Source organism: Rousettus aegyptiacus, unplaced genomic scaffold, assembly GCF_014176215.1.
Source record: "Rousettus aegyptiacus isolate mRouAeg1 unplaced genomic scaffold, mRouAeg1.p scaffold_m13_p_16, whole genome shotgun sequence".
Lineage (NCBI taxonomy): Eukaryota > Metazoa > Chordata > Mammalia > Chiroptera > Pteropodidae > Rousettus > Rousettus aegyptiacus.
This window is the reverse complement of record NW_023416291.1, coordinates 37,677,879-37,703,581: the sequence shown is the minus strand read 5'-3', so window position 1 is coordinate 37,703,581 and position 25,703 is coordinate 37,677,879. Positions and strand designations below refer to the sequence as shown.

Genomic DNA, 25,703 nt, shown 5'->3' with positions numbered 1-25,703 from the left:
TTGCAACCATTAAATTCTGCTATTGCAGTGGGAAAGCGACCATAGATAATAAGTAAATAAATGGACTTAGTTCTATTACAATAAAATTTTATTTACGGGCACTAAAATTTGAACCGATTTTTATAAATCATAAAATGTTATTCTTTTTATTTTTTCTCCCAATCATTTACAAGTGGAAAAACAGTTTTAGCTCCTTAGCCGTTAAAAGCAGGGTGCTAGTTCGGTTTGGCCTGCACCGGCTGTACTGAGCTCCTGGGAGGGCGCTGTCAGGGATGCGGACCTCGGATTGGGTCAGGCAGAGTGGGCGGGGTAGGAGGTGGGGCATCGTGATGTTGTGATCTGTTGGGAGAAGCGGGCCTGGATTGGTTCACTCCGGCGCGTGACGTATTGGGAACTCAGCCTATCAGTATGGCGCTACCTCCTCGCCCCGCCTCACGCAGGCGTCCCCGTCACGCGGGGAGTGCGCCAGGCCCCCTTGCGTTCCCAGCACCACTTCCGGGCACAGGCGCTGCGTGACGTCAGGAGGAGGGCAGGTAAGTGGTGGCTGATAGAGGGGCGGGCAAACCGGGGAGGACCGGGGGTCAGGCCGCTCCTCTACCGGACCTCGGAGCCGCCAGATGGGGACTGCGTGCCGGGGGCTACGGGGTTCTGCAGTAGCAAGCCTGCTATCCAGAGCCAGCCCAGATCCCGTCACGACCGCCGAACGAAATCCCCGGCTCTGGTCGTGACCCCAGACTCAGCCCTGGCCCATATTATGCCTGAAGGGCCCCTCGATTTACTTCACCTGAAAAATTGGACCAGTAAGCTCCTACCTCTCAGGGCCGTGGTGAACATTTTTTTAAAAGACGCTAGTAAAACGGTGAACATGAGAAATAATCAAAACTACTTATGTTTAAATCGATATCAAGTGCTGTTCTGAGATCCTTATTTAATTACTGAGTCCCGATAGAAAAACTATCAGGTTGATAATTCTGTAAACCCCATTTTATAGAGGAGCAAACTGAGGCCCAGAGAGAGTAAGTACCTTGCCCACAAAGTCAAGCCACTACCAAGCAGTATGCCCTGCGCAAATGCAGTCTGTGATTACTCTTGACACCAAAGACAAGAGATGTGTATACATTCCCCCTAGAGCCTCAGCTATACCATTCACTGAGTGGTAAAACCATGTTAAGATCCCCCTGCACCTGTAAACGGGGTAGTTACTTGTGTGCAAGCAGTTCCCGGTGTTATTTTCATCCAAAGCAACCCCAGAAAGTCAGTCCTATTGCTCTCATCCATTCTTTACAGGTCAGGAAATATAAGTTCAGAGAAGCTCAGACACTGGCCAAGGTCAGCCAGTGAGTGAGAAGTAAAGCTGGGATTCAAGCTCAAGGGTCTGTGACCCCAAAGCCTGGGTGGATACTTAGCTATTTTGTTGGCAAAAGCATTTTTAGGTTGGAAGGGACTTTAGGAAAATCTAGTCCTGGGGCACACTTTACAGATGGAGGGCCCAAGATGGAAAGAGGTTCCATGGGCAATGATGAACAGTTTACATCTGGGGTTTTGCACCCCAGCTCTGCCTCCCCATCAGCTTCTTGGGCAAGTTACTTAAGCCCCCATGTCAGCTGGAGATCATAGTGCATAAAACAGAGTAAATGAGGCAATAATGTCAGACTCAGTGCAGTGTCTGCCACAGTAACTGAGCGCACAATGAAATTGTCAGAAACAATTCGATCAAGCTTCCTGATTTGCACAGGAAGCCAGCAGACTATACCCACAAGTCAAAACCAGTCTACCTCCTGATCTTTTACAGACCACCAGCTAAGAGTGGTATTAATGTCTTAAATGGAGGAAAATCAAAAGGAGAATACTGTTTTGTGACAGGTGACAATCATGTGGAATGCATATTTCAGTGTCTAAAGTTTTATTGGCGTACACCCACACCCATCATTTACATATTGTCTATAGCTGCCTTCTAGCTATGGTGGGCAGAGTTGAGCTGTTGGGTCAGAGGAAGGCTGGTCCACAAAGCCAGAATTATGTACTTTATGTCCCTTAACAGAAAATGTGCCAATCCCCATTCTAGAATACCTTTCAGTTACTCATAGTGTCTCTCTTTAAAGTAGAACTTCCTTTAATTTGACCTAAAAGTTCTCCAAACATGCAGGGGGCAGGGGCTGTTCCACCTCAATTTTAAGGAGCCCCTGCATTTGATACCTGTGTCACCTGCACTGATTCTTATAGAACCTCAATCAATCACCGGTGGTTCATCCCTCAACATTTATCACAGGCCAGGCACTGTCCTAGATGCAAGAGATACCGCATGGTGAGACTGAGCAGAGGAGACAGTGTACACTGACAAGTAAACAAGACACAAAGTGATGTGATAGGAACTCCAGGGGATAGTGACTTTAGATCAGGTGGTTGGACAAGGCCTCTGACAGAGGTGATCTTTGAGTTAAGACCTATGACAAAGAACAGACAGATGGTAGAGGAGCATTCAAGGCAATTGACCTGTACCTGCTAAGCCTCCAAAGGCATCCTAGAAGCCATTGTGACTGGAATAGAGTGAGCACAAGGGAGAGGGGTGAGAGCGAGACCGACCACGTGGAGGAGTTTGACATGATTTTCAAAGCAATGGAAATCACCGAGGGATTTAAGCAGGAGAGCAATGTTTCAGATTTGTTTGTTAAGAGATCCTCTGGCCCCTGTAGGAAGAACAGTAGGAGTCAAGGGCAGAGACCAGAGAGGGGTGACTGCTCTTGTCCAGGTGAGCTGTGGCGGAGGCTGCAGAGGGGAGAGAAGTGTCAACTATGAATATATATATTGGATGGAGAGTGGAAAGGACTGTCTCAGAACAGACAAATGCCACCCTTTGGATGCCTCCTCCACCCGGAATAAGGCTCTCTGAGTTGCCACCACCACAGCCAGCCCATGGCATCTTTGCAGGGAAGCTGAGGACCCTCTGCCAGGCTCCCCAGGAGGGTGGGATTGGGCAGTAGGTCAACACAGCACAGTCAGTGTCACTGTCTTGTCATCTTTTCAGATTGGCTGCATTGAGGGTGAGGACCAGTAGGCGGTTTCCAAGATGGTGAGTAGACTGGCTTGTGTTCCTTGGGGTTCTCTTCTGGTCTTCATCGACCCCTGCAGTAGCCCCTTCATCCCCTAAAGTCCTCTCCCAACCTCCGAGCTCTAAGATAGTATTTTCAAAGTCTGGATTTATGATCTTTTAATGCAGTGGTTCTCAAATTTAGCTGCACACTAAAATCACCCAGGAAGTGTTTTTCTTTTTTTGATTTTTTTTTAATGAGATGAAATTCACATAACAAAATTAACCACTTTAAAATGTATGATTCTGTAGCATCTGGCACATTCATAATGTTTTGCAACCATCACGTCTATCTAGTTCCAAAACATTTCTGTCACCCCAAAAGGAAACTGTCCACATTAGCACTCACTCCCCATCCCCCTGCTCCAGCCCCTGGCACTCACCAATATGCTTCCTGTCTTTGTATTTGCCTGTTTTGGACATTTCATATGCATGGACTCAAACACCATGTGGCCTTTTGTGACTTCTTTCACTTAACAATGTCTTTAAGGGTCATCCATGTGTTGGCGTGTGTCAGAGCTTCATTCCTTTTTATGGCAGAATAATATTCCATTGGATGGATGGACCACATTTTGTTTACCTATTTATCCGTTGATAGGCATTGCATTGTTTTCACCTTTTAGCTTTTGTGAATAATACTGCTGTGAACTAGTGTATACAAGAATTTGTTTAAACACATGTTTTCCAGGTTACTTTTTAAAAGCCCAGTGTCCGGGCACCACTCCCCAGAGCAGGTCCCCCGTCAGGAGTTTTCTGGGGGTGGATCTAGTTCTCTGTATTTTAGAAACTCCTCAGGTGGTTATAATGTGCAGCCCAGTTTGAGACCCACTGCTTTGGTAGGTCGTTCAATCAACTCAACAAGTGGCCACCAGCATTTAAAAAGAGACTCCCAGCTAGGGTAAGTGTTCATTCATGGAACCTATACCTTAATGTATTATGAGTATATTTGCACCATTTGCAATGTTAAATATGTCTTATTATACATATGGTCCAAAACAAAAACTGGAAAAAAAAAAAAAAAAACTGAAAGCCATTGCTCTAAGAGAGTCAAACCCTCGTGGAATTTTCCTCGACAATGACAGTGGGTTTTCTCCCAGGTCACCAGTTCCCAATTAAACAAGGAGCCCAGGGCCATCTTCTATGATGTCCTTCAGTCTCCCTCATCCAGGTCTCCCCCCTTGAGGTTGCACAACTAGGTTTCCTGTGGGGCCCTCTCTAAGTCACGTCTCTTTTCTGTCTGCTTTTCAGGGTGAAAGGAAAGGTGTAAACAAGTACTACCCTCCGGATTTCAACCCTGAAAAGGTAAGGGGTAGGCTCCCTTCTCCCTTCTTATGATGGCAAAGAGACCCCACAGGGCAGGGGCCATAGGCACATCATCCAGGTCGGAGCCACACTGCAGAAGCATGGGCGACCCTGAGGTCTCTCTGCCTGGCATTTGTCACACGAGTCTCAGGGCAGTCTTTATTCCCAGTGGTAACCATGGCTCTTGTTAGTGACCTTATACTCTGTGCCCAGCTTGATGTATTTCCAGCAGAGCTCAGGATGGGATCCAGCACTTGCTCCGGGTCAGATCCCCGTGCTCTGCTGGCTCCGGCTCGTCTGACCTCCTCGTACCCTCTGACGTTCCCTCTGCCTGGAACCTCATACTCTTTTTAACCACAAGGCTCCTTTCCTGCCTTTAGGTGTCTTCTCACAGAGGACCTCCCTGAATACTGTCTCGTTCTCTATCTCATCACCTAGTACTTTATTTCTCTTCATAGCCCTTGTAAGTCCCTGATGCATTGTCCATGTACTTAGGTATTGTCCATATCCCCCTATAGAACATTCAGTCCACTAGGACAGGGACAGTCATCTGTCTTGTTCACAGCTGTGTCACCACACTGTAGGCACTCAGTAAGGCCTGAATGAATCAGTGCATCCTGGCTTCATGGCCCCTGGCACATAGTTCGGCCTCTCTATGCCATAGTTTCCCCATACGTCAAAGGAAATAAAACAACCTGTCCTTACAGACTTGTTGGGGGAGTAAAAGGAGATGACATACATAAAATACTCAGTAAACATTGGTCAATATTGTCATCTCACCTAATTCTCCCCCACAGTACCTGGAGGTAATTACAATCTAGTTGACAGGGTAAACAGGCTCAGAAAGGCAAAAGGCAAGGTCACTACTCAGGGCCACGTGACTTTCAGTCCCTAAGTGGGAGAGGAAAGATTCGAACTTATGTATTCCTGTGTCCCACTGGCTTCACCAGGGCCTTTGTGCCTTCTATCTTGCTGTGAACACCCCTGGTAGATTCATAAGAAAGAGACCTCTCAACCCATGTGAGAGCACAAGCTTGCCCTGGCCAGGAGTGCTAACCTGGTCTCTCCTTTCTGCACAGCATGGCTCTCTCAACCGATACCACAAAAGCCACCCACTCCGGGAGCGGGCTCGGAAGCTGTCCCAGGGCATCCTCATCATCAGGTAAGGCCTAAGGATACCTGTCCCTTGTGTTACCTGGCTTCAATCTTGAGGAGAATTTAAGGCAATGATTTGCCCAGTGCTGTAGGGTCCTAACTTTATAAAGCAGAAAGTCACCGTATAAGTCAGCCATTGCCATGCAACAAAATGATAAGCATGTATTATTGCTTACAAGTCTGCTGGCTCAGGCCAGGCTTGGCTGACCTGGGCCAGGCTCTCTCATGTGTTTGGGAGTCTGCTGACTGGGGACTGGCTGGTCCAGCATGGCCTTGGCTGGCATGACTGGTCTCTGCACCATGAGTCTCATCCTCCAGCCGGCCAGCCTGGGCTTGTTCATATGACAGCATCAGGTTCCAAAAGAGAGCAGAGGTGCACAGGCCTCTCAAGGCCAAGACCTGGAACTGGCACACCACCACTCTGTCCCATTGATTTTTCAAAACGAGTTGTGCTGCAGGGCATTGGGCAGTATACTCTAGCTCCTGTCAGGAACTGCTGCAGAGTCTTACTGCGGAGACCACAGATATGGGGAGGATAGAGTCACAGCCATTACTGCAGTTGAGCCAGGATGATGGCCCCTCCCTCGGGGTTCTCTTGTTTCTTGCCAGTGCTCTGTGGCAGGAAGCAGAAGACATCTGTGTGTCCCCAGGAAGGGCAAACCGTTTACTCTTTCTTTCTCTGCCTCGTGAACTCATACTTCGGTCTCTAGTGTCCACCCAGGACCTGAGCAGAGGCTCCAGTGACATAATCATCAGAGGTGGGAGCTTCTATAGAAAGGGAGTCAAGAGCAAGTCCCAGCTGTGGCCTCGAGAGGCACGGGGCTGAAGGTCACCTCAGGACTCCCTCTGTGTGTCCGCACTCCAGAGCCGACCAAGCCTACCTATGTGCGCCACCTCGTCCACGCTGGTAGCCGAGCCCTCACCCCCTCTGTGCAGTGTCTTTAATTCACCTCATTATTTTTTACTTAAGGCTTTATGTTAAAAGAGAGGCTCTATCACTGCCATTCAAGGAAAACCAGAATCACATGTTGTGTATAGAACTGTGAAAAAAAATCCAGTGACGGTATATACAGCCTAACTCAAATAGATAGCAGTGCTCCCTACAGCCTGCTTCCTCCTCTGTTCCAGGCTGTTTAGCTGCTATGGTGAGGCATGGAAGACATGGCAGCGCCCATGGAGACTCCCCCAGGAATGGGTCAGCCAGCTGGAGAGCAGCAGGCTGGGACAGGGCTGGCCGTGGGAACAGTTCGCCCATGTTCTGTATCCTCCCTGTGTGTGCGCTCTTTGCAGTGCAGCTGTGGCTGCAGTTCAGGGTATGGAGACGGAGGAAGAGCCCAGTGGACAGGGGCAGATAAGCTGTTTTCTGTTTGTGTAGATTTGAGATGCCATATAACATCTGGTGTGATGGCTGCAAGAACCACATCGGCATGGGTAAGCGTCCACCCACCCCTGTTCCCACGCACCCACCATTCAGTCCTGCAGACACTGAAATCCTGTAACCGCCAGTGTTGTCTCCACCAGGGGCTGCTAATCAGGAGTCAGGGGAAGGGGAGATGGCACTCAAGTGACTGGTGGGCTGCAAATGCTTTCTTGCAGAGCAGTGAGGAGGCTGGGCTCTGGGTTTGCTTCCTAGCTGGGAGAGCCAGGGCAAGCAGCTGAGCCTCTGTGTGCCTCAGTTTACCCATCTAAAATTCAGATGATTTGAATATCCACTTGTGTGCCATACAAAGTGTTTAGCTTACAGTACATGGCATATAGGAGGGCTCAGTCTGCTGCTGTCACTGTCTTTATGCAATTACTGTCAGCATTCGGACCCCTGACTATGCCACAGGTGCACAGATAAACAGGCAGGTATGGGTGGGTCCAAGGCCATGCTCAGCAGTGGTGAGACCTCAGGTTGGTGACTCAACCGTCCCAACTTCATTTCTTCCTCTGGGGTCTTCACAGTGTCCCCCTCAGTTCCTCACACAGTGCTTGAGCCAGGATGGCAACACACTCTGTAACAGAAGCTGGTGCCTCAGCTGGAGGGTCCACTCCTTCTCATGGGGGCGGAGGAAATGCAAGAAGTGGAGGCCAGGCCATCGCACTGCTGAGGAGGACGAGTGAGCCCCCATCACGTCCTCCTGATCAAGCCCAGCCAGGGGCATCTGCCCCAAAGGCCACTAGGCACTCAGAGGACAAAAAGTGGGGCTTGGCCTGACATCACACGTTGGTCACCCTCAGGCCCATGAATGAAAGCAGCTACCCAGGGAAAGTAAACCTGAGCCAGGCCACACCACCTGTTGGCCCAAGCCGTTTTTCTAGTTTCATCTTTTTCCACTGATGAGCAACATCAGAGTCAAGAACATGTATCAACTGACCAGCAAAATAATTTTTTAAAAAACATATACATTATCTTAGAAAAATAACAAATGCAGCCCTTTTTGAGAGCTTGCTGAGCCAGGCCCTGTTCTAAGGGATCATGTGTATTTTTAACTTCTGTAGTTCTCACAGCAGCCCTGTGCGGTAGGTGTTATAATCATCCCTATTGCATAAATGGGAAAACCGGGGCCAGAGTGGTGAGGCTGCTGGCTGAGTGCTCACAGCTGGTTGTTGGTGGAGTCAGGATTTGAACCCAAGCCATCCAGCTTCTGCCCATCCTCTTCTGTGGCCAGAGCACATGTCACACAGCCTGAACATGGCTCTGCCCTCCCTTGAATTTCATTGCCCTCTTAAGGTGCCTCCCTTTCAGGGGAGCAGAATACCACCCTGTCTGCCTCCCATCCAGGGAAAAGACACTCGAGTGGCCTGAGCCCAAGCCTCCACTCTTTCCCTCTCCACCTAGGTGTTCGTTACAATGCAGAAAAGAAGAAGGTCGGCAATTACTACACGACCCCGATCTACAGGTAGAAGCAGCCTGGCAGGTGTCTCAGGGACATGGGTGGCCATAGGGCGAATGGGCTATAAAGGAATCTGAGTGGGAGCAGAGCTTATACCCTCTTCCTGATGGCTATTCCCTGTAGGATTATCCTGGAAACCGTCCTGGTCTGTCCATGAGGGCACATTCCTTTGCCTAGAATCCTCCATGGTTCCCACCTTCCTCAGAGGAAAAGCCTAAGTCCTCCCCATGGCCCACATGGCCCCACACACTCTGCTCTGCCCCCTGCCTGTCCTCACCTTCTCCCATTATTCCCCTCGCTCACTCTACGTGGCCACCTACTGTCCCTCACCCCACGGAGGCTCCCAATCTCTGTCCTCTGCCTATAACACTAGTCTTCCCCAGACATCTAAAAGGTTCCGTCCCTTACCTCAGATTTCTACTCCAGCACTGCCTCTCAGGCCTCTGCTAAAGTGGTGAGTGCCACCGGACACTGTGATTGCTTGTGCCTTTGCTGCCCACATGGCCCTGCTAAAATATTAGTTCTTCCAAGAGCAGGTTGGCTGGATTCACTGCTATATCCATGGCAGCTGGTGCCAAGCCTGCTACAGAGAAGCCTAGCTCAGGAGGGTTTGTTAGTGAGTGAATGAATGAATAAATGAATGAACAAGCAAACTCTAGGCAGAAGGTCGGTTCTGGGGTGACAGGATCACATCTGTCTTCCCCATGGCCATAACCCCAGATACAGTGCCTGACATGTAGTAGGTGCTCAGTGAACACTTGTTGAATGACACATAGTGGAAGGAAGTAGGCAGGGGTCACAAGGTAGCCTGGGGAAGTCTGATTTCTGCCCACCACCCAGGTTCCGGATGAAATGCCACCTCTGTGTCAACTACATCGAGATGCAGACAGACCCTGCCAACTGCGACTATGTGATCGTGAGTGGCGCCCAGCGCAAGGAGGAGCGCTGGGACATGGCAGACAATGAGCAGGTGCTGACAACAGGTGAGCGCTGCGGGCAGCCATGAAGCCATCCCTGACCCCACCCTGAGGCTGAACTAGGGCTTCGAAGGCCCAGCCACACTCTCATCCTTGTAGAGCATGAGAAGAAGCAGAAGCTGGAGACGGACGCCATGTTCCGCCTGGAGCACGGAGAGGCCGACCGGAGCACGCTCAAGAAGGCCCTTCCCACCCTGAGCCACATCCAGGAGGCCCAGAGCGCCTGGAAAGATGACTTCGCCCTCAATAGCATGCTACGGAAAAGGTTCCGGGTAAGTGGGCTACAGCCTAGGGTCAGGACCACAGGCGGTCAGGGGGCACCTGGTGTTGCCAATATTGGAGGGTCCAGCCCTCACCCCACCACATCCTAGCTGTAGGCATGTTATTTCACCCCCTGCACCTCTTTCTCCATCTGCATTGTGGGCATCTTACAGCGCCCATGGGAGGCACCTAGTCCAGCAGCTGTTACTAAGCACATAGCCCCTTCCTGTGGGGAACCTCAAGCTGGGGTACAATGAGGCCCGGTCCTGTTGTGGACCTTGAGTGGAGGCCTGCAGGACACTGACCTACTACTCAGCTCCAAACACATTTTATGGGCCCCCTCGGCCATCCCAAAATGAAATCCAGATATTATCCATCTGCCCCCAAATAATTTCCAAAATCATCCCTGCCATGCTCTGTGATAGAAAAAAAGGGAAAATCATTCATTTATAAAAAAATGTAATGGTACGTGTTTCGGTGTGTGCTTGCTTGTGCAAGGCGCCTGTGCCTGCATGGAGAGTCACTGAAGGCACAGGTGTAGATGCCAACTCACACCCTGTGTGGCTTGGTCCTGATTCAAGGACACCCCGGGGGTGTTACAGTCAGTGACTGCAATGGCTATTGAAGTTGTGCCAGAAATACTTGGTGAAGCTATGTCACAGGGAGTTGGAGTTCAAATGAGTGTAATATAGACAGGTTTTTCACCCTCGCAGACGTTTGGCAGGGCACTGTTAAGTCCTACGGGCCGTGAGTACCTTCTCCCTCTTTTCTTGCATTGTGGGGTGGCCTGTACCCCTGGACACTGCAAACAGCCCAGGCAGGAGCATCCTGGGCAACTCCACGGGCTACCCTGTAGTTCCCATCTCTTCCTGTCTCCTTTTCTGATCATTCCATGGTCATTATTATTAGCAGTAAAATTACTCATTTTCTTACTAATTATTTGTACTGAAAGTGTATTTCTTCAGCCAGGCCTGTGCCCTGAGCTATGTGTTCCCTGCCTTCTGGGTGTCTCCACATGGGAGGTCTAAGGACTCTCAAACATAACATCCCAAGGAACCCACATCAGTCCCTAACCTACCCTGCCCACATCCTCCCTTCCGGATAAAGAAAGCACCTGTCCTCCCAAAGCCTGAAATTTGCCCTGATTCCCCCTCTCCATCTCCTCTTAGTAATGCTTTCAGCCTCTATCCTTCAGATGATATCTGGTATCTGGCTATTTCCACTCCCCTCATCATCTCCTGCCTGGACCAGCACAGTCCCTCACCTGAGTCAGATCACCTTGACCCTCTGCTCAGAGCCCTCTGTGGCTCCCACTTACATGAAGTAGAAGCCATAGTCCTCTCTGTGGGCTTGAATGAACTCCCCTTTCCCCTCACTCACTCTGCTCTAGCCACACTGGCCTCACTGTCCCTCAGCCACTCCAGGCATGCTTCTGCCTCAGAGCTTTTGCACAGGCTATTTCCCCCACCTTAGAACAGTCTTCCACCAGATACCCACATGGCTCCCTCACTCGTGTCTTTTCTCAAACATGATCTTCTCAGAGAGACAGTCCCTGACCCTCCTCTCCATCCCAGGTCATATTTAACATTGAGCCCTACCCACGCCCTACCCCCTTCCCAGCATTCTTTTTCTCCTCTTCACTATTATCTTTCTCACCCACTAGAATGTCACGACCTCCATGAGGGAAAGGGTCTTTTGTCTGCTCTCTGCTGTGTTCTCAGTGTCTAGAACAAGGCATAGGACAAGATTGGCATTCTATAAATAATTGTGGAATGAATGAATGAAGAACTGAACAGTGGTGTTAATTATGATTAATGACATATTAATGACTATTGCTCCTCCTGTTCGTTAAGCATCTTCTGCACCCCAGCTATTATTTTAGACCCTTTCTCTCCCACAAGCTTAGAGAGGAGGAAACACAGACCTGGAGATCTGGAGCGATGGCCTCAGGGTCCGCAGGCATGGAGGAAGCAGAGTTTTGACACCCACCATCCCTTCCCTCAATAGGAAAAGAAAAAAGCCCTGCAGGAAGAGGAGGAGAGGGACCAGGCGCTGCAGGCTAAAGCAAGCTTGGCCATCCCACTGGTGCCGGAGACAGAGGACGACCGCAGACTGGCTGCCCTGCTCAAGTTCCACACCCTGGACTGTGCGTGGGGGTGGTGGGCATGGGCTTAGGGTAGGGGTAGTTGGGGGTCCCAGCTGTGAATGGGCCATGGCAGATCCAGGAAGGGGGTGGCTCTGGACCTCCATCCCCACTTCTCTGCCTCTCCCCAGCATACGAGGACAAGCAGAAACTCAAGCGGACAGAGATCATCAGCCGCTCCTGGTTCCCCTCAGCCTTGGGACCCAGTGCCAGCAACAGCGGCAGCAGCAAAGCCAGCAGCGTCCTGAAGAAGCTGGCCCAGAACCGCAGATCTGTGCCTGCCGGCTCCCCCATCACCGTGGGAAACCTGGGCATCGTGCGAAGGCTGTCCCGGGAGGTCTCAGAGAGCCCCCAGCACCTTGCTGAGACCCCCAAGTCTAAGGACCCACGAGTGTCAGAGGGCACCACCCAGGACAGGCCCACATCCCCTCTAGACTGCTCTCAGGACATAGCCAAGACCCCCAAGACCAGTGGACCTCAGGGACAGGATGGGAGCTCTCAGGACAAACCCCAGTCCCTTCCAGGCTCCTCTCAGGAGGCACCTGTCCCTCCAGACATGCCACAGTCCTGTACCCTCACATCCTCCCTCGTGGCCGACTACTCAGACTCAGAGAGTGAGTGAGTGAGCACGGTGACTGGACCCCCTCCAGAGGCCGAGGCACATGCAGGAGGCCCCTCACAGACTGTAACCTGACTTGCCCACCGGACCTTGGAAACCTCAGACGCCGCCCCCTCCCCAGACCTCACCTTTCCGCAGTGATAGAGTTGTTATTTATTGGGTCTTGGAGACAATGTGTGTGCCTTGTAGGACCCCCGAAATTAAAGCCCTGCTTCTTTGCCCCTGCCTCAGGTTACTAGATGGGCCCAGGGGCTGTCCCCCTCTCCCACCCCGCCATCCAACCAAGCTTGACAGGCCTCTAGCAAATGGTGATGCTGGGGCTACAACTATGACCGCAACCATGGCCCTTACCCAGTGTGGTTAGGGTTTTCATGGTAGTGCCTCGAGTTGGCCTGCAGTCAGGGCAGACTTCCCAGAGGAGGTGGCACAGACTGAGCATGAAGGGCAGCAGGAAGCATGCAGGGAGACAAGGACTGAGGGTCCTGTGGTGTGCCCATGCAGGTGTGAGCTGTTCATTGTCCCCTAAGAAAGATCACAAAAAAGGCCCTAGTGAGTTGCTTCTTTTGAAGGAAACTGATAAACATCAGAAAATGGCCCAAAACAGCTGCACTTGTACACCGGGAGACTCAGCCTGCTACTTCCCCCTAAACCTTGTAAAGGGAAGATCATTTGCACTTGCAGCACGCTATCCTAGCCACTGGAGGTACAGCTGTGGACAAAACAGACCCAACCTTCCTGGGGCTGAGGTTGTGGCTGAATAATAATCCGGATGTGGTGGCCACAGAGGCTGCCCCCAGCCCACCAGCCCTTGTTCCCTGCGCAGATGGGAAAGTCTCAAGGCAGGAGTTAAGAACCCGTTCGTTCTTGGAATCCCTAATTAGGATGGCCAGCAACTCGTTCTGGCTGGAGAATTCAGGCTAAAGGTGCCCACCTGGGATTTGGGGGTCATACTATGATCCCCCTAATTCTGGTCAGCCAGACGCTAAACACAGGGCCTGGCATCCTGAAGGTGCCCCGTTATTGATGCCACCTTTATGGTTCCGAGGAGGCGGCTAACTGGCCGAACTTGACGGGAGGATGGGGGTGGGATCGGCCACGTGGACAGCGGGAAACTGCCGGTTTGGTATGCGCACGCGCCTGCTTCCGGGGGAAGCCTGTCCTTGCTTTTCAGCCCAGCTTCACTTGCGCGCAAGAGCAGCAGGAGCCCGTTGGCTGTACTATGCCCCGGCTAGAGGCTATCCGCTACTCGCGGGGCTCGTTGCAGATCCTCGACCAGCTACTGCTACCCCAGCAGAGCCACTACGAAGGAGTGGGCTCTGTGCGCCAGGCCTGGGAGGCCATCCGCGCCATGAAGGTGGGGCGCAGCGGCGTGCCTGGGGATGTAGGGTGCCGGAGCTCGGCGCTCCTGACGCCGGGATCCCTCTCCTCCAGGTGCGCGGTGCCCCAGCCATCGCACTCGTGGGCTGCCTCAGCCTCGCCGTGGAGCTGCAGGCGGGCGCCGGGGGACCGGGACTCGCCGAACTTGTGGCCTTCGTGCGCGACGCACTGAGCTTCCTGGTCACCGCACGGCCCACCGCGGTCAATATGGCCCGCGCCGCCCGCGACCTAGCCGAAGCCGCAGCCCGGGAGGCCGAGCGGGAGGGCGCCACGGAGGAGACAGTCCGGGAGAGGTAGGGGGCCTTGTGCTAGGCACTGCTCTGAGCAGAAGCTGACTCATTTTTTGCGCACAGCTACCCGTTTTGCAGATGGAAAACAAGCATGGCACGCTTGGTACAAAATCACACAGCGGGGCTGAGAATCGACCCCAGGCAGCCCGGCCCCGAGGTCCTGGCACTCAATCCCTTGACGGCGCCTTCCCTGAACATTCCCAGCTCCCCCACCCGCCACTATTCCAGGTTCTTGGAGGTTCTCTTTAGTGCCAACTTGTTCCCCTGGTTTTTTCTTCTGAGGAATTTTGTTTCTTGGCCTGATCTGCTCACTGCCCTCTTCCTACTCCCCCTCTGCTCCAGCTACACCATTGCCCTCATATTCCTTGACGCCACTGGCCTCTCTCTTGCCTCAGGGCCTTTGCACTTGCCATTGTGCAGGCCAGATAGCCACAGAGCAGAAGCCCTATCCTTCAGGTTTCAGATTTCTGTCTTCCCAGCCCAACATGTTATAGCTTATCCCCACTCCTACCCACCCCGCCCATCCTTCTGACTCTGCTGCTTTTTCCTTCACTTTACTGTTTATCATCTGCTTCCCCCACTCCAGTATTGGCTCCATGGGGGCAGAGATTTTTGCTTTGTTCACTGCTGTGTACCCCCCAGCACTTTGCACTCAAGAGGTGCTCAGTTGTGTTGCATAAGCATATGGAGCGACAGGTGGCAATGACAGAAGGGTCCAGGCCTCACAGCTGTTAGAGGCTTTCAGCAAGAGAGTTGGGCAGGAAAGAGGAGCTAGCCCAAGCCCTGAGGCATGATGGTGGGTGCTAAGAGACCCTTGTCGGACCCAGAGTGATCTGCTACGCTGAGGACATGCTGGAGAAAGACCTCAGAGACAATCGGAGCATTGGGGACCTGGGAGCCCACCACCTCCTGGAACGGGCAGCCCCCGGGGGCGGCAAGGTGACGGTGCTGACCCACTGTAACACCGGTGCACTGGCCACTGCTGGCTACGGCACAGCCCTGGGTGAGTGGGCATCCATGGGAATGGGGGAGGGCCTCTTTTGGATGCAAGAAACCCAAACCACTCTTCCCACTCCCAAAAATGGGAATCGATTAATTCTGGTACAGAATGCTTAGGATGTTAGTTTCAGGTATGGCTGGATCCAGGGGTTCAAATAGTAGTGTCAGGACCCATCTCTTCATGCCCCTAAGCTCTGCCCTCCTGCCCACATTCCATGAGTCAGCAGATGGTCTGCCAATGTTCAGATCAGTAGGAAAATAGCCAAGGGTCTCTATGCCAACAGTGTCAGAAAAGTCTCTCTATCTCAGGGGCTTTGATGGGGTCATTGTCACATCCAAGATCAATGGGCCTGGCCTGAGGGGGCAGAATGTGCATTTGAAGAGTCCTGAGGGGCATGGACTCTTCCCCTTGGAGTGACCCCCAAGGAAAGGGTCTCAAGGCAGTAGATTCTACTTGACCCTAAATTCTCCAGATTTCCCTACCTGCCTGGGTCCCATTCTGGGGTCTGGAGACTGAATCCCTGATGGCAAGACATTCATTTACTCAACAGATATTTATTAGGCATCTACTGTGTGCCCTACCATTCATGCATACATGCACTTCTTTATTCATTCAACAATTATTAAACACTGCTGTGTGCCAGGGACAGTTCTAGGTGCTGGAAACCCAACAGTGAACAAAGTAAACAAAATTTCAGCCATTGGGACAGGAAAGTAGGAGGAATAGACAAAAGCAAGTCAATACGTATGACATATTTGAAGGTGATAAATGCTGAGGAGGAGGAAGAGCAGGGAAAGGTATGGGGGTTGCTGTGTGAGATGAAGGGGTCAGGGAAGGAATCACTGAGGTGTTCTCTAAGCACACATGTACCAGGCAGAGGGAACAGCCACAGCAAGGGACTGGAGGTGGTGAGCCTTTGGAGATCTCCCCTGACCAATGGGACACCCTGCCCATCTGTCCCTTTCTCTCTCATCCTGGCCTTCTCCTGGTGAGTTGGGCCCTGCAGGTGTGATTCGTTCACTGCACAACCTTGGCCGTCTGGAGCGTGCCTTCTGCACAGAGACCCGACCCTACAACCAGGGGGCCCGGCTGACAGCTTTCGAGCTGGTGTATGAGCAGATCCCTGCCACCCTCATCACTGACAGCATGGCAGCAGCCGCCATGGCCCACCAGGGCGTGTCAGGTCAGCAGACTGGGTGCTAGCAAGCAGGGCTCCAGGCATCCAGGGCCAGGTGGTGACCCCCGACATCTTGCTCCCTAGCTGTCATCGTGGGAGCTGACCGCGTGGTTGCCAACGGCGACACAGCCAACAAGGTGGGCACCTACCAGCTGGCCATCGCCGCCAAGCACCATGGCATCCCCTTCTATGTGGCCGCCCCCAGCTCCTCATGTGACCTCCTTCTGGAGACTGGTCAACAGATTGTCATCGAGGAGCGCCCTGGCCAAGAGCTGACCGATGTCAATGGGGTCAGGATTGCAGCACCTGGTACGCCATCACTCAGAGCAGGGGGATAAGGGGTTGGGTGAACCACAGCATCTTGGCACCTCCAGTTAGATATCCCAGCCCCTTCACAGGGCAGGTGACATTTGGGATATCATCAGTTTTCTGGGGTACAGGCAGCTTCAAACCAGTTTTTGGAATGGAAGCATATTGGAGGTCAAAATCAAGGTCAGAATGTCCAAACCATGAATTGAGAATCCTTGAGCAAATTCTCTTGCCATTCTCCACCTCTGTTTTCTCACCTGAAGAAGAAATAACACTGTTCAGCCAAGTGTCTATGAAGAGACAGATACTTCTCAGCTTCCACACACTTACTGGCTATGTAGCTGTAGGCAGGCTGCCTAGGTTCTCTCATCTCTTAAGAGTCCCAGTGTTCCTGTCTATAAGATGAGCTGTTATGATCTGCCTCATAAACCCCACGGCCTTCAGTGAACTAGCTCACGTGACATGGAGAACAGCCTGGTTCTTAGTACTCATTAACAAGTATGATTTAAAAACATAAAAAGGACCAGTTAAAACCCCTGGGCACTGAAAATACTATAGGGTCACCACCCCATAGTCCAAGTATGGAGTCAGGGGAAAAATAACACTGTACAACTAAATGGAGGGAAGTCCTAAAATTCTGTTATTTTCTGCTGTGATTCCTTACAGCTTTTGAAAAATGGATACATTAATTCTGAATTTTTTTTCTCATTTTTTTGGTGCTTCTGCTTTCCTAGAGGCATAAGTAGCATTGATCATAGTTCATAAGACTGCCAAAAGCAGAGTTGACAACACACACACACCCCAAAATAAAACTGGGGCAGCAAGACATGAGGGACACAGGCCACGTGCAGTCTGTAGGCCCTGACACTCTGCTCCTGCCAATGGTCACAGGAATGCAGTCCCCAAGAAAATGGTTCTTCTGATTTTTCCAAGAAAAGCCTTACATTATTTTACATATGAAATCTCCCACCTTTTCAAAGCTGACAGCTAAGTCAGTGGTCTTAAAAAACTGTGAGCCAGAGAAAATAGAGATATAGGCCATCAGTTTGCAGCCTCCTGTGTAAGAAGTTGTGATGTATACTCAGTAAATCATTCAGCAAATATTTTTGAGTTCCTGATGAATGCTAAGTTTTGTGGATACAGGAGTGAAAAAAGACAAAAGTCTCTGCCTTCACAGAACTGACAGTGTGGTCAGGGAAGACAGACAATGAGCAAGATAAATAACAATTATAGCATGAGGTATGGGCTGAGGATGGGCTGAGGAAAAATAAACGAGGCAAGAAAGTGTCTACAGGGGGGTTAAATAGGATGATCAAAGGAGTACTCACTGCGAAGGTGATGTTTGAACAAAGACCTAAAGGAAATGAAACATTGAATCATGTGCCATATGTGAGGCAGAGTGTCTAGGCAGAGGGCACACCCCATGCAAAGGCCCTGTGGTGGATTCTTGGAGCTTCAAGAGGTCTTTGGAGCAGGCAGAAGTGGGATGGATGAATATAAGACTTTGAAACCTTCTTGGACAGTGACAATCCGGGAATGACATGTGGGAAGGGGGTCTAAACTTGTTACTGGGTGCCAAAGCCCTTGCTTTTGTGCATTTTTGGGGTGAATATCCCCTTATTCTCAAGGATTTAGTAACTTGAAGAACCACCATAGCAGGGTGGACAGGTGACAACTTGAGAACTTTCACAGAGCCAAATACCTACCTTCTTGCCTCTCCTCTCTCCCCTGCAGGAATTGGAGTTTGGAATCCTGCCTTTGATGTCACCCCCCATGACCTCATCACTGGCGGGATCATCACAGAGCTGGGCGTGTTTGCTCCCAAAGAGCTCCAGGCAGCCCTAACCGCCACAGCCACTGTCTCCTGAGGGCAGAGACTTTAGATGGAGAAGTAACCAGCCTGGCTCTCCATACCCTACCTCCATCCACCTAGGTTTTATAATAAAACTTGTTGAATGGCCTGCCCCAAAGCTGACCTTCTTCTCCCAACCACACTTCTGCCTAGAGCAGGGAGAGCAGACAGGACCTTTGCATGGCTCTTAAGAGCCCAGCAGCTAGAGCTAGGCTGCCTGAGGTCACATTCCAGCTCTGCCACTTTTCCTGCTGTATGAGCTTGGCCAAGTCACTTCACCTCTCTATGCTTTGGTTTTTTCATAAAATGGGGACAGTACTAGTACCACCTCTTAGGTTGCTCAGGACTGGAACGAGAGGTGACACCTCAGGTGCAGATTTTTAAAGGGGACACCAAAAAACTCAGTAACCAAGATGAAGTTTCATGCAATATTTTTTTTTAATCAAAATGCAAAAAGTAATCCATAATGAACAAAATACTAAGATATTAAATAGAGAGAATAGAACCCTATATTTTCAAGCCTTGACCTTACCTCACCTGGGAGGTAAACCAGCCTTTGTTCCAGTAAAACTTTATTTACAACATCAGGCTGCCAGGCTGTAGTTTGATGATTTGGTTTTTTTAAATATTAAAACGTTACTTTTATTTTTTTTTTTAAAGTTTACTGGGGTAACATTGGTTAATGCAATTATATAATTTTCAGGTGTACATAATTTGACATCTATATATTCTATTGTGTGATTACCACCCAGAGTAAAACATTATTTTTAAGCGTTGAAAACTCCTAATTATGTAATTTTGGGCACCCTTAAATTTAGGACCAGTGCTTCGCTCATCTCACCCTTGTCCTAGACCGAATTTCATGTAATATACGTTTTACGAAACAAATGAGCTCCCAGTAAATGTTAGCTTGTGACCTTTCCTTCCAAATTTTTGCGAAATACGGCCCATGATCAACTACCGCTGTGGGTCGCTGTCATTTTAGCTATGCCACATTATTTCCCTTGAGTCCTTGCGCCTCCCGCCCCATTGTATCCCATTGTGCCCTTCGCTTTCCTGCTACAACTGCTCCCAGTCCGGATGTTCCGGTGCTCTAACATGGCGCAGGGGCAGCGAAAGTTCCAGGCACGGAAGCCGGCGAAAAGCAAGAAGGCTACGGTGGCGGCTTCGGAACGGAACCGGGGCCCACGGAAGGGGGGTGAGGAGTGATCGGAGTGCTGCGGGGTGAGGTGAGCCCGGGGCTGTCCGGCCTCACACGAGTGCGTCTCTCCCCAGGTCGTGTTATCGCTCCCAAGAAGGCGCACATTGTGCAGCAGCGAAAGCTCAAGAAGGTGAGTGGGGGCGTGCGAGGGCCGAGAGATTAAGCTTAGGGGCTGGCGCGGGGGACCAGAGATGGAATCTGGCGACAGAGGGGGACAGGGATGGATGCTGGAGAACGTCGCGGAGGATCGGGAATTGAGTCTGGAACCTGCGGACAGGCCGGGGATGGAGCCTGGAGGTCAGTGGGATGGCGTCTGACGCCGGAGAGGTGCTGAGGATGGAGAACTCGGCTCTCTGAGTCTCACTTTCCTCTCGCGTTCACCTATTCGAAGGGCCTCGCAGAAGCAGGACCTGGCGTGCAAAAAGTATTCAACACATGTTAGCTGCTGCCTTGGCGGTTATTGTCTTCTTTAATAGGACTCGGGAGGGGATGTGGCATGGGAAAGGAGTTGAAAATCCCAGCTTTCCAAAAAGGCAGTGCTGGGTGCAAATCGCAGCTCCATCGATGTCTAGTTATGTGTTCACCTGAGCTTCTACCTGTGAAATGCCACAGTGATAGCACCTTTCTCCTAGAGTTGAAAGGGTTCACTTCCAGAACAGGGCACAAATAAACATTAGCCGAGTTGGTTATTGTCCTTTTTGTGATTGTCTCTAATTGCAGCTTTTTTATATAAGTGGGTAGGAGATTGAGCTTGTGAAGACGTTACAGAGGATTAAAACTGGTTGTGGAGTCAGATCTGAATTCTAATTGTAATCCACACTAACTAGTGTGTAATCTTGAGCAAATTGTTTAGTTTCCATGGGGGCCTTGTGTTTTTCAGACCTTGCTACCCAGCTACCTGCTTATCTCCATCTGGCCTTGGCAAGGGGGGCTGTGTGAGGGGCAACTCAGACTCAGCATGTCCAAAACCAAGTTTAATTCTCTCCTCCCCCTTCCCAACATAATCCATTCAGGAAACTGTCCTTCCAAATTTCAAAATATTTGGGGTCATCCTTGATTCTCCCCTTTCTTTCACATGCAGGTAGAATCCCATCCTTTTTGCTGTTAGGATTAATATAGGATCTGCCCATTTACCACCTCCCTGACCTCCCTCCCCAATCCCACCCCATTATCTCCAACCTGCAGCCACATCCTCCCTGATCTGCCTTTCCCAGCCCCGCCTGTAGCAGCCAGAGACACCTGTGAGTGCTTAAAGTTAGATCTTGTCCCTTCTCTGCCCAGAATCCTCCATGGCTCCCACCTCACCCAGGAAAAACCCATGTCCTCCACAAGGCCCTGCACACTCTGCCCCTGTCACCTCCCTGCCCTCTTCACTCCCTACTCTCCCCCTTGTTCTCTCCATCCTCACCCCTTAACTGCTCCTTGTCCCACCTCAGAACATTCGCACTAGATATTTCCTGTGCTTAGATTCTTCTCCCAGAAATCCACATGACTCCCTTCCTCTGAGTCAAGTATGACTGCGAGTCTTGCTTCCGAGGGGTCATCCCCGATGGCAGCCCCACAGCCCCACCCCTCACTCCCTAGCCCTTGTTTTCTCCATAGCAGCACTTATCATTTATCATCATTTAACAGTTTGTCATAGTGTATCATTGGCACTTATATTGTCCCCACATATGCACTGAGTGTCAGCTCCATGAGGGCAGAGATTTTTGAGTCTTGTTTGCTATTGTGTCTTCTGCGCCCAGGCATATGGTGATGGTTATGGAGGTTGTAATCATTGGAATTCACATGGGCAGGGCAAGGATGTAGTTTGGGGAATATGATTAAACTACTAGTTTGAGACCCACTTGGCTTCCAATCCCTGTACCTTTACCTGTTCACATCCCTGTCTCTCAGAGCCCAAGTTCACCATGTGCAAAGCAGAGATGACATGAGACAGTACGACCTGGAGGCTGAGACCAGAGGCTCTGTGCACACCAGGTTCCAGTCTCCCCGCATGTGGTTTGGGAACCCTGGGCAAGTGCCTGCCTCCTCACTGCAGGAGCCTCAGTTTCCCCTATATGCAGAAGTTTAGAAGCTGAGGTCCAGAGATGAGCAGGGAGGCTTTTGTATGTGACACCCCAAAGAGTTCAGGACTTAAGCCCCAGCCACCAGACTGTCAGGTGCTGTTTCGGGGGGAGTTGTTGATCCAACCCCATCACTCTCTCCACCTCGGATCCCAGTCTGATGCCCCTGCGGTTGCCCCCTCAGGACCTGGAGGTTGGGATCCGGAAGAAGATTGAACATGATGTGGTAATGAAAGCCAGCGCCAGCCTGCCCAAGAAGCTGGCGCTGCTGAAGGGCCCCACCAAGAAGAGGGAAGCAGCCGCCGCCGCCGCCTCCTCCTCCACCAAGACACCTTCCTAAGGACTTGGCCCAGTGGAGGCCATCACCACAGCCCCTGCCTCCATGCTCAGACCTTTCTAGGTGACCCCGTGGGCAGCGTCGCAAACAGGAGAAAGCCCTGCTTCCCAGACCCTTGGGTTGAAGATCGAACTTCAGGGGATGGCGGCCTGGCCTGTGAGCAGGTGATCAGTACATCCATAGTGCGTGGTTCTGTTTTCCTGGGTTCCAAGAACTCAGCAATGGCCCAAAGGACATGTTCACCAATTTTCCATGGACCCCCTCCCCATCTCCCCAGTTCCTGTGTCCACCTGTTTAACCCAGAGCAATAAACCTGCTTTTGTCATTCTTCCTGCAGTCACATGCTCCCATGAGCAGGCCAGCGCTGAGGCCACAGGCCAGCGCTGAGGCCGCAGGCCAGGTGCTCTAACACAGTCAACCCCAGCAATTTCTACAGGAGACCGGCCACGTGCTCAGGGAAGGACAGCTAGGCTTCTGCACTCTGCACGTCCTGACTGGGAGCTGGTAGAGTGTCTTTACCTCCCTCCAACCCCAGGCGACTCACTAACCTGCATGCCTTCCCCCCACTCGCCCGCCAGGGGCAAGCCAGGCAACATCATTTTCCCATTCATAGGACAGGTGTTGACACCACTGGTAGGGTCACAGTGCTGATTAAACCAGAATGCACTTAGGAACTGCTCAGTGCCACCACAATCTATAAAAAAAATCGTAACATCTAGTATTTACCTAGCACCGCCTCTGGCCAGCCATTGTTTTAGTGCTTTCTGCCCATCACTTCATCCCAGGTTGGGTTAACACTGCAGAGCTGGGACTTGAACCCACCACTGGCTGAGTCTTACTGTGTGCTCAGCTGACCATCCCCTGCCTCTCTTCCTGCACCAAGATTCCTCTTCTGTCCTGGGCACACCCTCCCTGGAATTGTCCCTCCTGTGAGGGGCAGGTCACAGTTCAGGGACCAGGCTGGGCCCAGGGAAACCAAACTGGGATGTTTCTCCATCAAATTCGGGCTCTGCTGCCACAATTCCAGATTTTTCAAGATGTAGGATTTTTGTGTTTGTGGGGGGCGGGGGGCAGCTAAAACACATAAAATTGACATTTAAAAGCATACAATTCAGTGGCATTTAGTGCATTCACAATATTTTGTGACCATGACCTCTATCTAGCTCTAAAACTTGTATCACCTAAAAGATGACTATGTCCCCATTAGCTGTCACTCTCCATTCCCCCTCCCCCCATCCCTGGCAACCACTGATCTGCTTTCTCTCTCATTAGGTGTTTGTTGAATGAAGGAAGGAAGGAATTGTTTCTGCATGGAAAATTTTGTGTTTCAGTGATTTGGTTACCATTATTCAATGTATCATCTCTATATAACACACCTCAGGCTATCTGAATCATAGCGTTAGCATTTTCTTTGACCAATTTTACAGCTCTGTAAGTTGTAAATAGCTGATAGCAATACCAAACCACTCTTATCTGTAAACCAGCAAATTCTTGCTCTTCTAGCAGAGGATCCACTGATAACCCTCCCGCATGTTAAAACCAGTTTGCCTCCATATATGTAACATATAACATCTGCCTGGGTCCCACACATGTTCAATAAAACGTTTAACACCTGTTGATCTTTATATGTCTGTGAGAATAAATTTCACTCTCTTGAAAATTATCTATGAACCTTTCTGGAATCTTGGAAGGGCAGGTGAGGGCTGGGACAAGGTGAGCCCTCTGGCTCCTCCCTCAGCCACCAGGAGGTACTTCAAACTCTGGCACTCCATTGAACAAGAAGGGTTCCCGTAAACTACTGGTTCCTTTTTCCCTCTGACATCTGCCCCTTGGAGGAGGACCCAAGGGGCGAGGAAAGTCATTCAGGTGTGATAGGTATGGGGTCTGGAATGTCAACCCACTCCCCCATTACCCCACCCACTCATGCTCCCCAAACCCACATTTTTCCCTGCGGCCACTGCCTTGCATTCTCTTGATCCTTTCACCTGTCCACAAACTCCCATAAATGCTAGAGCCAAGAGCCCCAGACTGGAAAATCCTATACCAGTTTCTCTCATTTCCTATCCCTGTGATTGTCAGCAAGTCCATTCACCTCTCTGAGACTGTGTCCCCATCTGTTAAATGGGGGTCATAACACCCCTACCTCAGATTGGAGAATTTGGGAGCCTGAAGGCCAGGAGACTTGCAGGTGTGATTATGAGCTGCCCTTGTGTTCTGTGAGGCAGGAGGGAGCCCAAGTTCTATCTCTAGTCTTGTCCTCTCAGCCCATCCCCCTTGGGCCTCTCCCGCAAGGGCAGGGCAGTCAATAAATGTGGCTTTTCAGACACAATTATTCCTCCCCAAGTCTTTTTCTCTCCTCCCTTTACCTTCCCCCTCTGCCTGGAATGCCTTTTTTTTTTTTTTTTTTTTTTTTTTTTTTGTGGCAGGGCCCTGATGCTTTGCCCAGGAACTTGTGTTCTAAAAGGAAAGAAAAGAAATGTAAGAAGCAAATCTTGCCAGCTGGGCAGGCCAGAGGGGCTGCAGGGACCAGGAAGTGAAACTGCCCTGGCTAGTTTCCTGCCTGAGTCAACAGGGGCAAGAGGGTGCTTGCTGCAGGGGGGCGGCAGAGGGAGGGACCCTTGGAAAGTTAGAGTGGGGTGGCCACAGAGCTAGGGGACCATGTCCCCTTCATCTGAGCCTCTGGAGTTGCCCCATTTCCCGTGGGTCTCAAGTACACGTAGGTTTGGGGTCAGGAGCTGTGAATGCCTAGACAATGAGCTCATGGCGGGCTGGCGGGATAAATGTGGCTTCTATTTCCCTGAAGCCCTAGCTTGCTGGCTGCACTGGGAAAGGGGACCATGCAGGTAGCTGGAAACCCTTTCCCAACCTGCCTTTCCTAAAAGTGTTTCCAGAAAGAGAACAAGCTTGAAAAAGGCCTAGAGACTTCACCCTGAGGGCATATGCATCTTCCTGGGGCCTTTCTGACCTTGCATTGTCTCGGGATTGCTGTGTGACCTTGGGCAACTTTCTGAGCCTCTCTGGGCCTCATTCCCTTTACCTGCAAAACCAGGTTATCAGAGTAGAATCTTGGTGTATCCCAAAGTCAGCTTTTGATCCTCAGCCAATGCGACAGTACCAGCCCACCCACCCAGGCTTGAATGCTGGCCCTATCCTGTCCTGCTGTGGACATTTTAAGCAAGTCACCTGACCTTTCTGTGCCTCAGTTTTTCTCATTCGTCCACTGGCAGGGAATGACTTCTCTTAATCAGCATCTTAGGACTCCCACCTGACGCATCTTCAGGGACAGGGACCTGGGCGTAGCTGACACAGCACATACCACATGCTTTAGAGGGCCACTTGGGAGAACCGGACCCTGGGTCCTGTTTGCAAGGGGAGCACCTAAAACACATGATTCAAGAATATTCTCCCTGCCTCTGCCCAACCTCGGTTACTCCTTCCCCATGGGTCTTTTTCTCAAATCCTTTGCAAGAAAAGATTGTTCCAATAAATCTATGGCTTCCCGGCCTGGATGAGCTCAGGTGAGGACTCCACCTCTCCAAGCCTATTTCCCTGTCTGAGAAATGGAGATAACCATTCTCATTTTGCAGCTCTGTTGGAAACCTTAACTGTGATAATATATCTGAACAGCTAGAGCAGTCAGTCAGTACACTATTATTTTTGTTTCTATTGT

General features: G+C 50.8%; 3 protein-coding genes across 5 annotated transcripts; all 3 read left to right on the top strand.

Annotated features, from left to right (window-relative positions):
- Nucleotides 1-441: 441 nt before the first annotated feature.
- Nucleotides 442-12,643, top strand: CCDC130 (coiled-coil domain containing 130). Of its 2 annotated transcripts, none has more exons than XM_016162148.2 (10): nt 442-533; nt 3,026-3,070; nt 4,337-4,390; nt 5,470-5,552; nt 6,921-6,976; nt 8,370-8,430; nt 9,265-9,407; nt 9,501-9,673; nt 11,670-11,808; nt 11,937-12,643. In XM_016162148.2, exons 2-10 carry the CDS (start codon nt 3,068-3,070, stop codon nt 12,425-12,427), a joined length of 1,203 nt encoding a protein of 400 aa, XP_016017634.2. In that variant the 5' UTR covers nt 442-533; nt 3,026-3,067; the 3' UTR covers nt 12,428-12,643. The 2 variants fall into 2 exon arrangements, with proteins under 2 accessions (XP_016017634.2, XP_016017633.2); XM_016162147.2 differs by lacking the exon at nt 442-533 and adding an exon at nt 595-800 and having other exon boundaries at nt 11,937-12,427.
- Nucleotides 12,644-12,769: 126 nt separating this feature from the next.
- Nucleotides 12,770-18,547, top strand: MRI1 (methylthioribose-1-phosphate isomerase 1). Of its 2 annotated transcripts, XM_016162146.2 has the most exons (6): nt 13,528-13,778; nt 13,856-14,094; nt 14,919-15,094; nt 16,098-16,274; nt 16,353-16,577; nt 18,312-18,547. In XM_016162146.2, exons 1-6 carry the CDS (start codon nt 13,644-13,646, stop codon nt 18,443-18,445), a joined length of 1,086 nt encoding a protein of 361 aa, XP_016017632.2. In that variant the 5' UTR covers nt 13,528-13,643; the 3' UTR covers nt 18,446-18,547. The 2 variants fall into 2 exon arrangements, with proteins under 2 accessions (XP_016017631.2, XP_016017632.2); XM_016162145.2 differs by having other exon boundaries at nt 12,770-14,094.
- Nucleotides 18,548-19,382: 835 nt separating this feature from the next.
- CUNH19orf53 (chromosome unknown C19orf53 homolog) lies at nt 19,383-23,658 on the top strand. The gene is made up of 3 exons (XM_016162149.2): nt 19,383-19,627; nt 19,705-19,760; nt 21,881-23,658. Exons 1-3 carry the CDS (start codon nt 19,510-19,512, stop codon nt 22,034-22,036), a joined length of 330 nt encoding a protein of 109 aa, XP_016017635.1. The 5' UTR covers nt 19,383-19,509; the 3' UTR covers nt 22,037-23,658.
- Nucleotides 23,659-25,703: the final 2,045 nt, after the last annotated feature.

What these genes read in the sequence shown, in the direction of transcription:
- CCDC130 (XM_016162148.2), top strand. An exon ending in CAGGGCATCCTCATCATCAG is followed by an intron (nt 5,553 to 6,920) that starts GTAAGGCCTAAG and finishes CTGTTTGTGTAG; the next exon opens with ATTTGAGATGCCATATAACA. An exon ending in CAAGAACCACATCGGCATGG is followed by an intron (nt 6,977 to 8,369) that starts GTAAGCGTCCAC and finishes CTCTCCACCTAG; the next exon opens with GTGTTCGTTACAATGCAGAA.
- MRI1 (XM_016162145.2), top strand. Translation starts at nt 13,502, where the DNA reads ATGGGGGTGGGATCGGCCACGTGGACAGCGGGAAACTGCCGGTTTGGT. An exon ending in GGCCCACCAGGGCGTGTCAG is followed by an intron (nt 16,275 to 16,352) that starts GTCAGCAGACTG and finishes CTTGCTCCCTAG; the next exon opens with CTGTCATCGTGGGAGCTGAC. An exon ending in GGTCAGGATTGCAGCACCTG is followed by an intron (nt 16,578 to 18,311) that starts GTACGCCATCAC and finishes TCTCCCCTGCAG; the next exon opens with GAATTGGAGTTTGGAATCCT.
- CUNH19orf53 (XM_016162149.2), top strand. Translation starts at nt 19,510, where the DNA reads ATGTTCCGGTGCTCTAACATGGCGCAGGGGCAGCGAAAGTTCCAGGCA. An exon ending in CCGGGGCCCACGGAAGGGGG is followed by an intron (nt 19,628 to 19,704) that starts GTGAGGAGTGAT and finishes GTCTCTCCCCAG; the next exon opens with GTCGTGTTATCGCTCCCAAG. An exon ending in AGCAGCGAAAGCTCAAGAAG is followed by an intron (nt 19,761 to 21,880) that starts GTGAGTGGGGGC and finishes TTGCCCCCTCAG; the next exon opens with GACCTGGAGGTTGGGATCCG.